General features: G+C 41.2%; 1 protein-coding gene across 1 annotated transcript; it reads left to right on the top strand.

Annotated features, from left to right (window-relative positions):
* The first annotated feature begins 14,269 nt into the window (after window positions 1–14,269).
* LRRC30 (leucine rich repeat containing 30) lies at window positions 14,270–15,166 on the top strand. Its single transcript, XM_048840305.2, has one exon. The coding sequence runs from the start codon at window positions 14,270–14,272 to the stop codon at window positions 15,164–15,166; it is 897 nt and encodes a 298-aa protein (XP_048696262.1).
* Window positions 15,167–17,508: the final 2,342 nt, after the last annotated feature.

The following is a 17,508-nucleotide window of genomic DNA, read 5'->3' on the forward strand; positions in this document are numbered from 1 at the left end:
AGAGCTTTCTGCTTACAGAAACCAGTTCTTATTTATGCTAATAAAACCTCTCTGGAACCTAAAAAACCCCACCAAAACAAATATCAAGCTGTACACGATGTGTTTTTTCATAGATTATTTTTAAAAGCAAAGCTTGTTTGGTGGTGAACTACGGGAAATGGCCATGCAGGAGTGTCCACATCACAAAAGGCATCATGACAAGTGGCAATAATTGGTACCTGGGTTGAAGTTTCAGAGCGGGCAAGGAACTAAATGTAGATTAAATTACTCATTCACCCCGATCCTCCTACATCAGGACTGAGGCACTTTGGAGATTGGTCTTGGGAAGCTTGCACTGCTGTTGCCCAGGCTGGACCTACTCTGTGGATAAATAGAAAAACTGAGTCTCCCATAGGTTTGCCAACTTTCTAATCACACAAAACCGAACACCCCTGCAGCACCCATTCTCCAAGGCTCCACTCCTGCCCATTCTCCGAGGCCCCACCCCTGCCCGCTCCATCCCTCCTCCCTTTGTCACTCGCTCTCCCCAACCCTCACTCACTTTCACCGGGCTGGGGCAGGGGGTGAGGGCTTCAGCGAGGGGTGCAGACTCTGGGGTGGGCCTAGGGATGAGGGGTTTGGGATGCAGTAGGGGCCTCTGGGATGGGGCCAAGGGGTTCAGAGCTCAGGAAGAGGTGCGGGCTCCGGCTAAGAGTCTGGGCTCTGGGGTGGGGCTGGGGATGAAGGGTTTGAGGTGGAGGAGGGGGCTCCTGGCAGGGTCCGGGGCTGGGGTGAGGGCTCTGGGAGGAAATTTGTTTGTGGGAGGGGACTCTGGGTTGGAGCAGGGTTGGGGTGCAGGAGCGAATTCAGGGTGTGGGGTCCCAGCAGCGCTTACAGAAACCGCCAAATCCCTGCAGCCCCTCGGTGCATGTGCAGCCAGGGAGGTTCTGCACACGGCCCTCATGCCCGCAGGTGCCCCCCCTGCAGCTCCCATTGGTCATGGTTGCCGGACAATGGGAGCTGCGGAGCCGGCACTAGGGGTGGGGGCAGCCAGAAGCCTGACAAACCTAGTCTTCAGATAGGATTGCCAACTTTCTAATTTCTGAAAACTGGACACTACAGCAGGAGAGCCGCAACATCACCTTCCCCAGAGTCCCACCTCTGCTCCACCTCTTTCCACAAGACCCCGCCCCGTCACGCACTGCTCTCCCCCTCCCTCTTCCTCCTTGCTCGATCCTGTCCACCTCCCCCAACCCCACCAGCTGGGCTCCCTCTGCTCCAGGGCGAGGAGCCTGCCTGCCCATGAGATGCAGGAAGGAGGTGGCCTCAGTTGAGCAGGGGCTGGTGTGAGTTGATGTCCCAGCCCCTCTTCCTTTGGCCTTGCCACCCATGGTAACTGGACTTTTGGTGTCCAGTCAGTACATGTGCCTGGACATGTCCCCTTTCAACCAGACTTTCCGGTTGAAGACTGGACACCCGGCAACCCTTTTCTCAAACCTCCATTCACTGTGTGGGATTTCCCTGCAGAGAGGGGGAGAATGGCCAAGGAGTTGATTATGCTAGGGATCAGGGCCGCCCTTAGGCATATTCAGCATACGCAGCTGCATAGGGCACCTGAAAATTTGGGCACCCACTTGGTCTTAGTGTCCACACATCCACCTCTTCTTATCCCTGTTCTGACCCTCCTGCAGGCTCCCACTACAGCTGACTGCTGCAGCCTGGGGAGTCTTCCTCTGGAGGGGATCTAGTACTTAAAAGTGAAAAAGCCTTCCAGCCTGCCAGGCCTATTAGCACTGGTGCAAGGAATCTACACTAGGCATTTGGACCTGTGTAACTACCTGGATGTAGCTCAACCAATACAAATACCTTCCGGAGGGATGCACCCTAAATTAATGCTGACATTATCTGCCTTTAAAACAAGAGCAACCCCCAAGTCCTTCTCCCTTCTGTCCCTAGCACTCAGCCATCCTAGCTGTAGAGTCCAACATTTGTGAAGAATCACATGTAGGGCCAGCAGCCACAATGTAGTGGAAGTACCATTCCCTGCATGCTCTCTCCCCGGAACTGCCAGGTTTCTGTCTCCTTTTCCTACAGTGGTGAAGGAGACAATCTGGTCCTTAGTCAGGAGGGCACTCTTGATGATCAGATTAACCACTGAAGCAAGAGGTTGGTTATAAAATAAGAATGATTTAAATATAACAGTTGTTAAACTGAATACGCTACTGTATTCAAAATATGTTCACTGAAAACTTACTTTCCCAGGGACCTGAATATTTTGTGTCTCAGTAAGTTTCCAAGTGGAATCATCTTTTGTAAATTGCAAACTCTCAGCCACAGGGCAGATGACACTGACAAAGTTCAGGCAACAGTTTTGGCCCCCAGGTAGCATCTCTTAAAGAAACAGTAAAAAGGACAATGTACACACAGTTCAATTTCTTAGATCAATTCCTCAAGCCAAAATAGCAATGAACAAAACAAAACTCATTGGGACTTGTGCTCTTAAATCACTCAGATGATATTAAAAACCCTATCCTTAGTAACAGTCTGATTAAAGGAACTTTTAACTTTCTAATATTTGGGCAGTGTTCGAATTCTCCGACCTGCACTTTCCTCAATTATTTATTACCAGCTCCAAACCTTATTTCTTCCACCATGATAAACACAGAGCCATAGCTCTTCCTGAAAATGCAGATCATTGACATTTTAAACCATGTAATAATTATTCTAGATACAAGACAACATTATTAGTATCATACTTACATCTTGTCATTAGATTATGTGACTGCACAAATATTTTAGCATATGCAAGTAATTATTCTTAAATAATGTTTCACTCACTCCTTTGTGCTCCTCTGGGGAACTAGTGCTGTAAAACAGAAAGCATTCTGAAAGAAATTGTCAGCTCCAGAATTTCACAAATGCTTATGCTTCTACTCTGATGGTATCTTTTGCTTTTAAAAATTATTGAATAAGAGAGCATAACACTTTGATGTGATATTTACAATGACATTTTATTTCCTAGATTTAGTCAACCACCAGAAATTTTCAGTTAATAAATGAATAGCATAAATGCATAGACAAAGTGGGTGAGGTAATATCATTTTTGGTCTATTTAAGCTTCAAAGCATGTCTCTTTCACTAACAGAAGTTGGTCCAATAAAAGATATTACCTCATCCACCTTGCATCTGGGACCAGCATGGCTAACACTGCAAGTAGCATAAACGAAATAAGTTTAGCAGTGCATTGAAATCTTCATCCAACAAACAGATGTGACTCATAAGCCCCTATCCTTGCAGTCTTCCCTGCCACACCAATTCAATGGGTGTTGAATAACTCTAAAATACTAAAAATATCAATTTTGTGTTAAAATAAGAGGAAAGCAGCTACACAGATGTGATTTTTATGTTATCAACAAACAAAGCAACATCCCCTTCTAGTGTCAGAAGTGTGGAAGTGAATGCTTATTTTAACAGATACCAATCTGATGACTTAACTGTAAGAGCTTGTGATAAAGTGCCTAGGTTTTTAACTTTGAGATTGTGAATGTTTTTTGAGATTCAGATCACTGGGCCAAATGTAAACAGGTGCAACTTGAAGCATCAAATGCATGATACCTGTTTACATTGGTTCTGAATTTGTTTTTTAAACCATGAGCCAAGTGGCTGTTAACTCAGGAATCAGAACACAAAATGCCTTAATCCAATGATGGAGTCCCCAGCCTACCTAACAGCCAGGGGTTATATTTAAAAAAATAATAATAATAAAAAATCATTGTTACTTTGTTCCAGTACCAAATACCAATTCATATTTTAACTTTCAGGATCAAGGAGAGACCTGGCAGTGATTTGAGTTTGCACATTAGACTTTTTCTGCTAGAGATATGGGTTCCCATCCAGTCTCAGACAAACAGGTGAAAATGGTTTAGGGAAAGACAGGCAGCTTGAATGTTCTCTATTCAGGGATTGGTGCAACCCCTTGCTTCACTGTCCCTACTCTACACTGATGCAGAATAGCCAGCATGCATATCTGCCTTGGCTATGCCTCATCTTCTTCCCTCATGTGGCCCACCTCTGCTCATGGTCAGCTTTGGAACATCTGAGGAGGTGACACAGAGAGCCAGAGATCTTTCCTGAGTCATTTTATGAGTGTCCTATGCAGTGTCAACTTTGTCTAGGTCAACAACAAATCAGGCCTCTAATCTTTATTTTCCACATCACATAATTGTGAGTACCTGCTCAAGGTAGTTGCATGATTAGAGGATTTGGGAATATTGTAGGTTAGGATGAGGGTGATCTAGTGGTGTTGTCTTGTGACAATATATATAACATATAATATCACATTCATAAGCTAGAACTACAGTCTCTTGCTTTCATGTTGCACTAAGGGCTTGCTTCTGAGAAGCAATGAGGGCCTCAACTCCCAGTGAAATTAGAGGAATCTAAAGTGCTCAGTACTTTACAAGAATACTTAGCATTGTACAGAATCAAGCACCCACCAGCTAAACAAAACACTTTAAATGTATGTTCAGTGACTGAACATCTGGAGACCTGGCGTCAAGCTGAAAAATGATGGAAAAAGCGAATGACTTTCAACAATAATGGTAAGGTCACAGTAAGTGAAAATCACTGAATACAACAAGTTCTCACACCTTGCAAATTAGTTATAGCCAGCCAAATAAATGGTTAAACTTTCCATGCAGCACACATCTCATGTACTTGAAGCACTTCAGAAATATTGTTATTCATATTCTTTTTCTGTCAAGCACGCTTTTGGATTCTCGATGCCTTTCCATGCGAAAGGATCACACATTAGAAAATTTCTTGTAAAGAAACAAATACTTTTCTTTATCTGTGTTACTGAAAATATTTAGATGATCAAAACTGAAAAGTTTTAAATCCACTTTGGGTTTTTTATGCTTTGTTTATTCTTAAAATTTCTCTCTACTTGCACAATGAAAATCAGTTAAATCAGTTTAGCATTTTATTATTAATTACACTCGCAGCGTGTCATCTCAGCCAACATTATATTTCTTTAAAATGTGTAATTTAGAGAGAGAATTTCTGATGCCCTGAAGTCTCTCTAAAACTCTGCGACAGATTCTGCCACACTTACCTGCATGAGGACCTTATTATCCAACTGAACTACTTAAGGAATATGGCAGGGGTCTCAAACTCAATTTACCTTAGGGCCAGTGCCAGTCCTCAAATCCTTCCAGCGGGCCAATAATGTCACTGAAGATGGTGTTCAGAAAAGAAAACGTTTATATTGTATTTTTTATTTAGAATTTCTTAGAAATAATAAAACTGCCCTTCAACTTTCTACAATTCTTCTCCTGCCAGAGAGTTTTTAGCGTTTGCCAGACACCTGGCATCGCTTTAGTTCTGTCAGTTTGTTGATGTTTGGCCTCCATAACTGAGCAGTTGAAACCTTCAGGATTGTGTGTTCGGTATTTTGACTTGTTTATATTCATTGTGGAAAAAAGTGACGCTGCCTCCATGGCAGACTCTGCCCGGCAACTAATGATGCTGTCTCCATGGCTGATTCCCCCCCAGCGACGAGTGATGCTATCTCTGTCCCTCTCCCCCAGCCAATGAGAGCTGCGGGGGCCGGCGCCTGCAGCAGACATTGGGCAGCGTGTCTACATGCATCTCTCCTCCACGGGCCATAGTGGGGGCTCCAGATGGCCTGCGGGCCGGGACTTTGAGACCCCTGGAATATGGCCCTGGAATATGGTATGCTTCAACAGGAGTAAAAGTATCAGAATCTTACAGACACTCTTTTTGCTTTTTGCAAAACGAAAGGCCAAAATTTTGAAATGTAAGGAAATCTGACTGTAAGTAAAGCACCTAAATAGGGACATCTATGCATCTAATTTTAGGCACCCACAGTGGAAAACTTCAGCCTAAATTTCAGGCCAAATTTCAATGTATAATATAATTTTATGATGCGAAGCTCTTTTAGAGTCTTGCAAAACTTTTGGCCCTGCTATACTTATCCTATGTGTCTACTTACTGCTCCTGTCGCCTCTTAAGGAGTTAACAATTTACTGCAGCTTTTTCAAAATACAAACGTTTCATCTTATTGAAATGCCGATTCCAAGCCGTTATTATTGCTCTTGAGTGAGTTTAATTTGCAGGATAATGGTTCAGATTTCTATAGTTCACATTCACCTTTTCCCTCTCGTTCAGCTGTGCAATCTTGTTCAGCGTAAACATTCTACCGCTTATATAAGAATGAGCATATCCTTGACTTATCATCTATGATTTTTCCCTTGACAGGTGGAAAAATGTGAAACCCTATTTTCTTTAATGATTCCCTTACTATCTGAGGCGAAGACTTTGTCTACACTGCCAACTGAACTACAAAACTTTTGTTGTTCACAGGTGTTTTAAAAAGGCCCCCTCTCCCCCCAAGACAAAAGTTTTGCCCTGGCAAGTGGCAGTGTAAACGGCTTGTTGTTGGCAGGAGTGCTCTTTTAAAGTTTTGCTGCTAAGATTTGTAGGCCTGAAATTAGACCTGTCTTAACTCTTAGAATGCTGGTGTTTGCTGGGCTGCTACCTAATGAAAGGGGGATGTTCAGGATTGTGTCAAAGTGGCCTGAATAAGGGGTATGTAATGACCCCAGACTTAGCCCAGGTTCATAAACCAGTTCACCAGGGTTCATGAACGTTGAGCAAATCCGAATCCTGTTTTGAGTGAGACTTCTCTTCTCAGGGTTTTGAGGGGAAAAATCAACATCATTCTGTTAAGAACATCTCTTTTTGTCCTGTGATGATCTGTATTTGTTCAAACACAGAAACTAAAAGTGAAACCCATGAAAGGGGATCCCACACAAATCAACCAAATGTGCACATAGTGCTCTGTGAATAGAATCTGCTGTATTTTGCACAAGGGAGGGAGGGAGGAGTCGGCTTTTGTGTAGGGAGCAGGAGAGGTGGATTGGACTTTTGCCATGGCTGGTAAATTTTTCACGACAAATGCACAGGAGCTGCCACTAACACAGAGACTGGCCCTATTTTATCATTTCTGCTGCCAGGACTCCATGAAGTCCTTCTGAGCCTAGAAAACAAATGGAAAAGAAACCCTCTTATTTTTGTATGAGTGATTCATCCTTAGTTTTCCTTTTAAGCTGCATGTTCTTTCCCCCCTTTTGTAAAAAAAACCAACCCAAAACAAAAAACCTTGCCTTGTTGTTGGTTGACCTGGTTACAAGTTATAGCTCTTGAGACACCTATTTATTTCCAAGGCTGTTGAATGTACTCTTTCACCTCTGCTAGAATCATTAACTACAACATATCTTCCAAGAGTCCAGTCACGCTAATGAAACTCCATTGACTTATGCCACAGTTAATCATTTGTGCTGTTTTGCTGCAGAACAATTTCATATTCTATTTCCTCTCTTAGGAAATTGCTCATTTAGATGTTCTTAAAAAGAGAGGACCATTTTGGATAGGCCTTCCTTTTATTGTACTGGCTAAAGATGTGTTTGTTATTTTTCCTTTGATTTTTACTGTTCTTGCAAGTTATTTTTCACATTCTTAGGCCATAGTCTTTCTGTCTCCTTGAGGTTCAGAGTGCCCTCACCTCCCCTAACATACATGGAGAGTTAAAAACACACTGCACCTTGCAGGATCAGTCTCTGTATAATTTCATATAAGACCCTAACTCACTTCATGAGATTTCAAATATCAGTGTCATACCACTGACACTTAGATGTATTGGTCTGCTGATTCCTTTAGAACTTCTATTTGCTCATTCAAACCCTTTGAAGCCAAGTAGTCAATGTGTTTTTTTTAATTTACAGCTCAATAATTTAGAAGTCAAGTTATTAACTATCAGCATTCAGTCTTCAAAAAATGGTGAAACACCTACCCTTTCATTTGATAGTGTCTCTGATAAACCAGAATTGAGTTGGTGGTATGCATTTTAGGGGATTTTAATTGGATTCTGTTTTGACATTTATTAAGCATATCAAAGTAAATGCATTGAGTTCCTTTTTATATCTGTAAAATGTGTATAATATATGAATCATTAATCTGGGATTAAGGTTCCACAGCAGTTTTGACTGAATTAATTTCTTGATTCTTTTTATAATCTTTGTTGTAATGTATTGGAATTGTAGTTGGAACTTCCTAAACCCCTTCAGACTGGGTCCAATTGATTTACAGTGCTGACTGCCCATTTTTGATCATAGCTACAAAAAAATTCTGGGGTTCTCAATTTGAAGAATATGCATTAGTTTTCAATTCAATAGCAGTCAGAACCAGATGGCTCATTTGGTATTTTATTTAATTTAATCAATTAGTTCACAGCTTTTTTTCAGTCCCTAGAGAAAATACAGTGTGTGGTAAAATTTTCAAAAGCGCTTAAGCAATGTAGGAGCCTAAACCCCATTTTCAAAAGTGATGTAGGCATTTAGCAGCTTAAGTCCCATTGACTTGCACTTAGACTACTAAGTGCCTACGTCACTTTAGAAAATGGAACATAGGCTCCTAAGTCAGTTAGGCTCCCTTGAAAATTTTTACCCCCATTCTAGTAAAATGAGTATGGTGCCAAGAGTTCTTGATCTGCAGTGTGGTCTTGAGATAGTTTCTTAGCGTTTCCTTGACTCGATTTCCCCATCTAAGCTCCGGGGATAATGCTAGTTACCTTCCTCACAACGGTTTTGTAAGTTTACTAGTAAATGACAGTTTAACACATTGCAATGTTAAGTGTCGTTTTTGTGATGCCATGCACGTGTGTGTGAGGTCTATCTCCAAATATCAGCTCCAGCAATGCTATATGCCAAGGAGACCTATATCTCTCAACAGGAGCAGGACTGGCCACTGGTCAAACAGCATCTAACGTGAGCCAGAATTCAGAATGCACATAAAAGGCACTTTGCTCAAAATATTTATACTTTGTTACTATGAAAAATCTGAGTATAATGACAAGAGTTCTCCTCCTCCATAATGTGGAGTGGAGACTACTAACGAAGGCAACGATTTTCAAAAAGTAACTAATTGATCCTGAAGTCTTAAATTTTGGGATTTTCAACTTGAAACTCTTCAAAGGAGTCTAGTTTTCAGAGAGAGGGGCTCAGCACTTTCTAAAAATCAGGACTCTTTAAGGTATCCTAAGTTGGGCACCCAAATATCCAAGCCTTTGATACCATTACTTACTTTTTGCAATCTTAGTTGAAGATATTCTATGGAGCCCAGGGAGGGGCCTCTGCTGGGATCTTTTTTTAACCCTGTTATTTGGTGCAGCCTGAAATTCCTTTTCAAAAGTATTATAATAAACAGAGATAAAGCATCTATGGCGGGGATGATGTAGCAACATCCAGAGAATGAGTAACTATATCCAATGCAGGGAATTCACTTCAACGTTACCTTCAACTTGGTGGCCGAATTTTAACAATTGTGTCCTGGAAGCCCCACACCTGTAAGTTGGTAAGTACTTTGGAGTAAGATCTTTTGGTCTGGTTTCCCTGTTCCTTTACTTACTTCATGATCAACTAAAATTCTGTTAGTTCCCATATTTTAACAAGGAAATTGTTCCATCCCTATGGTATCTGTCACATTTTCAAAGCAGATGGGAAAACAAATAGTTCTAATGGCACTTACTACTTTTATATATTTATTGATAATAGGCAGGTAATATAATATAGTTTTTTCACAAATACGGGCATTCAGTTATTATAAATATTACTTCAGATTTCAATAGCTCTTCCACATGATGACCTCAAATCACTTTACAAACAATAGTGAATGCATCTTCCCAGTAACCAAGGATGGGAGATACTAATAGCCCCACTTTACATGTGAGAAAACTGAGGCATAGACAGATTAAGTGGTTTATCCATGGTCATGCAGGATGGGCATTGAACTCAGATCTCCTGACCTACTGGCAGTTTAATCTCAATTTTTTTTTAACTTTTAAAATGCTATTTCAAATTTTAAAAATAGAAACAAAACAAGCTATTATTCCCTGCAATGGAAGAGGCATTGTTGGTACCTTGGTTACCTGGAAGAATAGTGCCTTTGGCTCTATACAGAAACTCATTTGGATTTATTCTGTAGTACATATGTCCTGGATAGTCTGAGCTTAACTTCTGTAATATCAGCAAAAGATTTGGGTTGTCTGCCAAAGCTCTTGTTAAATGAGCCCCTACAAGGGAACTCATTCACCTCCAATTCCAATTCTTCATGTGTCAAGGGAGCAGCCAACTTCCCATGGGATCTTAGTAAAACATTCCAGCAGGGATCCATAGATATATGGTTGTTAAAAGCTCTGAGCAGCACCACAATTAAAAACAAATTAACAGGAAATCTGAAATTGCCTTCAGAGTTGTTCCTTTTTTTGTGTCACCTCTCATAAATCGCAAATTGCCTTTGAAATGCGACTGAATATTCCGAATAGCTACAATATCAACAAACCACTGTAAAGAAGTCACAGAACTTGTGGAGGGCTGTAATTCCTTTTCTGGGATGTAAGACTTGAGGATAGCCTTGGCTGTAATGATTGTGTTGTGACTTAAAAAAAATTATTTAATGAACTGGAAAACAGGAGTACCGTGGTTCAGGGGTTGCTACTGTGTTTATTATGGACACATTCCTATTAACAATCATTGCTAGCATAGGCGTTCCCATGGTACAGCATTCCTAGTGGACCTGTAATGAGCAAGTAATGTTTACCTGAAAAATTCCACCTGTTAGAGAAAGCAGAGCCTGTTTAATCCTGATTTACTGAGGCTGGTGATCATTACAGCACCCAGATAATGAAGGAAGGTGAAAATGGATCTCTAGAAACAGAAGATCTAGAGTGTGGGCTGAACATTCATGAGGTAGGAATCCAGGAACAACTGAGCCTCTGGCAAAGGCTCAAGCTAAACTTCAGGTTATCTTATTCATGTATTTGTTAATAAAGCCCAGTCCAAGGAACTGGGTGAATTTTTGGCTTTACACAGCATTTTGCTTTACTTTGCTTCAAAGTAGGTTGAGAAAGGCATAAAAAATTTAGTATCAAAATACTACAGTGGTGGAATACGGTTTTAGCACAAAATGTATAGTATTGAAATTTCCTTTAGAACATTGGCCGTTACTCAGTGTTTCAAACTCTCATAGTTTTATCATGTGTCTTTATCATGCTATTTAATGTTTTACTTAAAGCCCTGGCTCCTGCAGACAAGTGATTATGTGAGAATCTCAGCTTTCATTTGAAAACTAAGTACATTTTTAGGTCTCATGATTCCAAGAAAAGCTTGAAAATGCGTTTCAATTGCATGCTAACAGCTCAAAAACAGAAGGCAAAGAAAAAGAACCCAGCATTTATTTTTATTTAAAAACAAACCTAACTTGTAAGTCAGTCTCAGGATTTTTTGGGAACCTGTCTCACGATTTTTGAATGTTCAAGGTTGGCAATACTGCTTACTTTTCTTGGATAAAAAAACATATCCTAGTTACATACTACATCAGACAGTCCCATGATCAGGGATTGTCCTAGTATGCTCTTATTTGCTCATCAGTTACTGAGATCTTTATCAACCTTTTTTTTTATCATGTTCTTACATCATAAAGATTCTCAAACCCAGCAAATTTTGGGACATTTCTTCCTCATGTGTTGATATTTTTGTTTAATCCAAAATCCACTATGGGCTAATTCCTGCTACCTTATTTATGCAAAACTTTCATGGGTGAAATTCATCCTTGTGTAGAGGGCTAGCATATGGCCTGTAGGTCATTTAAAGTGTATTTTAAGAGGTGTAAATAGGTGTTAAGTGATATAGGCCTAGGGCTGGCCTTCTCAAGAGGGAAGAGTTTCACCCCATATGAGTATCCTATATAAGTAAAAGTATCCTTGCTGTTGATATGGAATAATGCATTCACCAGATAATGGGTGTTGAAGCAAAGAAGGGTTAAATTTGACCACATCTTTCTTATATTAATCCTGGAAAGCAATATGAAATTCCTCAAAATCTTTTGACTAGGACATAATAGTTTCCCTCCAATAGGAGGCATAGACTTGCCCCTTTCAAGCACTAACTTAACCATAATGCAGAGGAGGGGAACCAGGATCATGTTTGAACAAGAACATTAGGCAGGGGACAATTCTGACTAGAAATTCAGTTGTGGACAATACGGATGTGGCCATTGTTTTCTTATCCTCATCTCAAGAAAAGAACGTAATTCAATTATCTATGAGTTTCTTGTCTCCCTGACAGTGGGAGTGACAATTATCTATGGTTCTGTGGAGAATACAAGAAAAAAGATTATTATTATTATTGTGTTCAGTGGTTACATTACATTCAGAAGCAGGAACAGTGCTGGACAATGGAATCTGCTGAGGTGGATTCTTTTTATCCCTGCTGCTGCTGACTGAATAGTAAATAAAGGTTCATCAACATCCTGGCAGGAGTTATCATGGGAATGAAGTAGAACAGGGATTATAATGGGATTGTAACAGGATGGTAAGGTTCTTCTGTTAACCCACTGTGTTAGGTGGTGGTGGAACTGTGTGTGGAGATGCTCACTGAGCACTGCACGCTTCCTGGGCAGGTAGGTGCCACTCATTGGAGATAAAGGAGAAGGAGATGGTTCTCTGATCAAAAGAATCCATGGGGTGGAGGAGTCTTAGACCTGCGGAGGGAAGCTTGGACAGTACTTTGTGTTTGCTTTGTATTAGTTTTTTAATAAAGCCAAACTCCAAGAAGGGGTGAGTTTTGGTTCCACAATGTCTCTTGATTATTTTGGAGCGGGTGGAAATGCCACTTGCGTATACAGTTATGGGTTGCTGGTTCAAACTATTTGATTTGGGCCCAATTAGTAGTGAGGGAAAACTCTTACCAAATGGTTACCTGGGGATCGTGTAGAATTATGGAGAAGTTTCAGTCCAGTGCCTAGTGGACAAGTTTCCATATTACAAAATCACTACCAGGGCACCACAATGTTCATCCTCGTTGGCAGTCTCAGTAGAGAGGACAATGGCTGAGCAGTGAAACTGAACCACTCACTCGCCCCTTCTGGGGAGGTCCATCCTGTTCAAACTTCAGCACATTATTGCAACACTAAGAGTATGTCTTCACTACAGGGTTAATCCGGGCTCTTACTTGGATGTTGCCCATAACCCCCCTTTGGTCCACACACACAGCCTTTCTCCCGAGTTCCAGGGTGCTTTCAACCTGAGTTACTTGGCACGGCTGGAGGTGTGGATTAGAGCTAGGCTTCACTTTCACTCAGGCTGATAATCCATCCAGACAGGCTAAATCACTCAAGTGTCGATAGTCCTCCAATGCCTTCCCACAATTCCTCCTGTATGCTCAGAGACAGACAAGTTCTCACATAATCTTCTGGGAAAGAATCAGAGTGGCTCAGCTTACTCAAGCACAAAAGAACCCAGAAGTCTTAGCGACACACATGGATGCGTGCAGCACCAGTGACTGCACAGTAACTTGGGTAGGACTTTGACCCCAGATGTGAACAGCTGTAATGCACCCAGGCTATCTGTAGTGAAGATATAGCCTAAGGGGCAACTCCACTTCTGCTATGCATTCTGTACCCTTTCTGTGGATAAAGAGAGGACTGTCATCATCACAGAGGGGAAATAGGCCAGTACCTTTCACAAGCACTAAATTCATTTTTAAAAAAAGCAATGGAAAGGAAAACAAGATATGAAGATTCTTCACCAGCCCTTCTGTGGAATGTAAAATTTGCTCCAGGGTTCTAAGCTGCTTAATGAGGCCAGTAGGAGTCAAAATAACTGCTTTTCATCTGAATGAATTTGTTTGAGCTTTTCCCCCACCACACACACTTCTTGTTTGTTTGTTTATTTGGTTGGTTGGTTGGTTAGTTGGTTGGTTTTTTAAAGTCACTCTTGTTAATTATCCTGCATGCACGAGATATCCAAGAAAGCTGACATAGTAAAGTTATATACAGCATCTCGATGACCTCTTTGCAATGAAGATAATATCTGTCCAATAAAGCCTTGACAAAATGACAGTGACAGCTGCATTGTGGTATTCAGTTTGAATTGAACAGGTCTGTTCAGCAGTGTTGGGAGCAAGCCTTTCATTACAATCTGCAGCACCAAGAAAAACAACTTAAACCCATCCTAAAAAAGTGAAATTTTCCCTCCGTGGCTACAGAAGCTGGTTTGGGTAGACAGAAGCAGGTGCTTTTCATAGTCTTCTCCATATCTCTTTGGTCTGATCTTTCTTACTGTCTTCAAAAGGCTGCAATCCTCTCTTCACTACTGACTTTAAAAGGGAAGGAAACCTCACTTCTTTCAAAAGCAACCGCAGTCTGGAGTGTTATGGGAGCTGAACACTCGAAGGACCAGCGTCCGAGAAGAATGCTTTTGCTGGGGAAAGGTCAGAGACTTCCTGCATGGGAAGAAGCTCTTCTCTCAGGAAAAGACCCAAAGTCATTGCTGAAGCGTGGGTTACATTATGTCAGTCTGAGCCTCATAATGAAGGGGATGACAAATGTGCCTGATTTTTTGTGGGGCTTGTCGGAGGTGCAGAAGCTGAACCTTTCACACAACCAGCTGATGGCTCTTCCTACAGCTTTGGGGAAACTAGACAGATTAGCGGTGCTGAACTTGTGTGGCAATCGCCTCAAGTGTCTGCCAAAAGAGACCGGGCTCCTCAAAAACCTGAAGGTTTTATTTGTCGATATGAACTGCCTGAGTGAAGTGCCAGCAGAGCTCAGTCTGTGCACAAAGCTGGAAGTTTTGAGCCTTTCACACAATTGCATCTCAGAACTCCCTTCAAGCCTCACTGATTTGACAAGCCTAAGGAAGCTGAATCTGAGTAACAATTGTTTCATTCACATTCCCTTATGTGTTTTTGCATTGAGGGGTTTAGATTTCTTGCACTTAGGCTCCAACAGACTTGAAAACATTGCAGAAAGTGTCCAGTACCTGGTAAATTTGCAGATCTTTATTGCAGAAGATAACAATATTCGCACCTTGCCACGGTCTCTCTGCTCCATTGCTGCACTTGAGTTACTAAATGTAGCTTACAATTCTATTCAGACCCTTCCAACTGATCTCTATCTTCTGCACAGATTGCCAAAAATTGCTTGGAATCCAATGGATAAAGGGCTCCATATTTCACATAACCCATTGTCCAGACCACTGCCAGAGATTGTAGAGGGAGGACTGGATGTGCTCTTCAACTACCTTAAAGAGAAAAATCAACACAACTAAACTTGCACTGTGTTTGGGATTAACGCTGTCACCAAGACTTAATCAGTGGTTTCCATTTCAGAACACAGGGAGACGATAAAGACTAAAGATATTTTTAGTAACATTTGCTGAAAGCAAGTGAAATCTGACTATCTAGTTTAACTTTGCATAGAGTGTATTTTCTAAAACATCCCTCTCTGTAAGTTTTTCAGTATTTGGTGTGTCTTTTAGGAAAAACTGTGGTCAAAATTTTGCTCTTTATTATAAATAAACAAATTAATGCAGGCCATTAGCATTGTAAAGGGTACATTTGTAATCTTTCAGCCTGCATTAATATTAATATAAATGGGATTTACTGTATGTGGTGCGCATTTGCACTTTAATTCCTGTTCATTTCTTCCTACACAGATAAACCACTCCACAAACATGCACTGCAATCTAAGTGACTTTCAAGGGGGAACATTTAATTTATTCACAAAAGAGATTTGCTAATATGTCTCAAACTCTATTAACGGTCAGACATTACATTATTGGTGTAGTTCAGTGGTTCCCAAACTTGTTCCGCACTTGTGTAGGGAAAGCCCCTGGCGGGCCAGGCTGGTTTGTTTACCTGCCGCGTCCACAGGTTCGGCCGATCGCAGCTCCCAGTGGCCGCAGTTCGCTGCTCCAGGCCAGTGGGGGCTGCTGGAAGCGGCGCGGGCCGAGGGACGTACTGGCCATGGCTTCTAGCAGCTCCCATTGGCTTGGAGCAGCGAACCATGGCCACTGGGAGCTGCGATCGGCCGAACCTGCGGGCACGGCAGGTAAACAAACTGGCCCGGCCCACCGGGGCTTTCCCTGCACAAGCGGCGGAACAAGTTTGGGAACCACTGGTGTAGTTCAACACCGTATAGCTATTGACCAGGATGGGCAGGGATGGTGTCCCTAGCCCCTGTTTGCCAGAAGCTGAGAATGGACAACAGGGGATGGATCACTTGATTACCTGTTCTGTTAATTCCCTCTGAAGCACCTGGCACTGGCCACTGTCAGAAGACAGGATACTGGACTAGATGGACCTTTGGTCCGATTCAGTATGGCTGTTCTTAAGTTCCATTTTACAGCTATGAGCTAACCACTATAAATTACAGATAAAGTTTGAAGGCAGTTGCGGGCTCTCCCAATTGTTTGGATCAAATGTCCTCAAAGGTAAACAAGTCTCCCACCCCACAACATGGAAACTTTCCCACAAAGGCTCCCAGGGCCCCTACACCAGTACATCACAGAAACCTGGCCCATCAGAACTTCTAGGTGGAATTCACATATGCTTTCATGAGATGTCATCATTCTTCCAAATGAAGATTGTCTGAATAAGATGTGACTAATATTACTAGACGAACAACTGCACTCATTTCCTTTCCACACTTCCCTACAATTTGAGCCATGAAGTAACTTTATTCAGGAGAACTGAATAACATTTTAGGTGAACTGAAAGTATTTTTCTATCAGGGAAGCACTATCCATGCCATCATCAGCCTGTGAGAGCCTCAAAACCAACTACTTCTGTAATGTTCAGCATTAGCAGGGAGCATAAAAGTCATGTCTGATGTAGTTCTATATATTGATCTTTTGTAAATGACCTTCATTAAAATTTCATACTCAATAAGAGCTATTAAAAGCTGTTCAACCTAATTCTCCTGTCAAACCAGTTAAACAGGCTTAGCAGAATTCAATTTTAATTTTTTTAATATAATTTTGACAGAATATTACTTATTTTTAAGCATTTTTCAATTTTCATCTATTTAAATTTTCAGTTGCTGGAAGTTATGGGTGCATCAAACAATAATTATTTAATGACAGCAGATAGATTCAAAAAGTTAAAGCTTTATAACTGTTAAAACACAAATTGTCAACATCAGGTTTCAAAACATACAAGAAAATATCCTTAAACTCTAATACATTCACAAGTTCTCACTTAGCCTCGCTGTAAATATCTGTTATCAATGGATATATTTTTCATTGGTTTGTATGTGTATGGCGCATTTGACATTTACCGATAAAAATCTAATCCTTCCAAGCCTTAATATAAATCTGGAGTAACTCCACTGAGGTCAGTGGAGACACACTGGTGTAAATCTGGTAAAAATGAGAGAAAAAGCAGGTCTATTGTTTTTTAAAAAATTAATTAAGAAAATACAGAAAACCTTTGAGAGTTTCACTTCTTATGCCAAATCTCAGAAATCACTGGTTCTCAAATTTAATTTGTTCTCCATCTGTAGTTGTGGGAGGTCGATCCTGCCCCCTCAGTGAAGTTAATGGAAAACAACTGACTGCTGTGAATAACCATTTGTTTTGCTGGCGGCAGGAACAGCCTAATATCAACAAAC

Source organism: Caretta caretta, chromosome 2, assembly GCF_965140235.1.
Source record: "Caretta caretta isolate rCarCar2 chromosome 2, rCarCar1.hap1, whole genome shotgun sequence".
Lineage (NCBI taxonomy): Eukaryota > Metazoa > Chordata > Testudines > Cheloniidae > Caretta > Caretta caretta.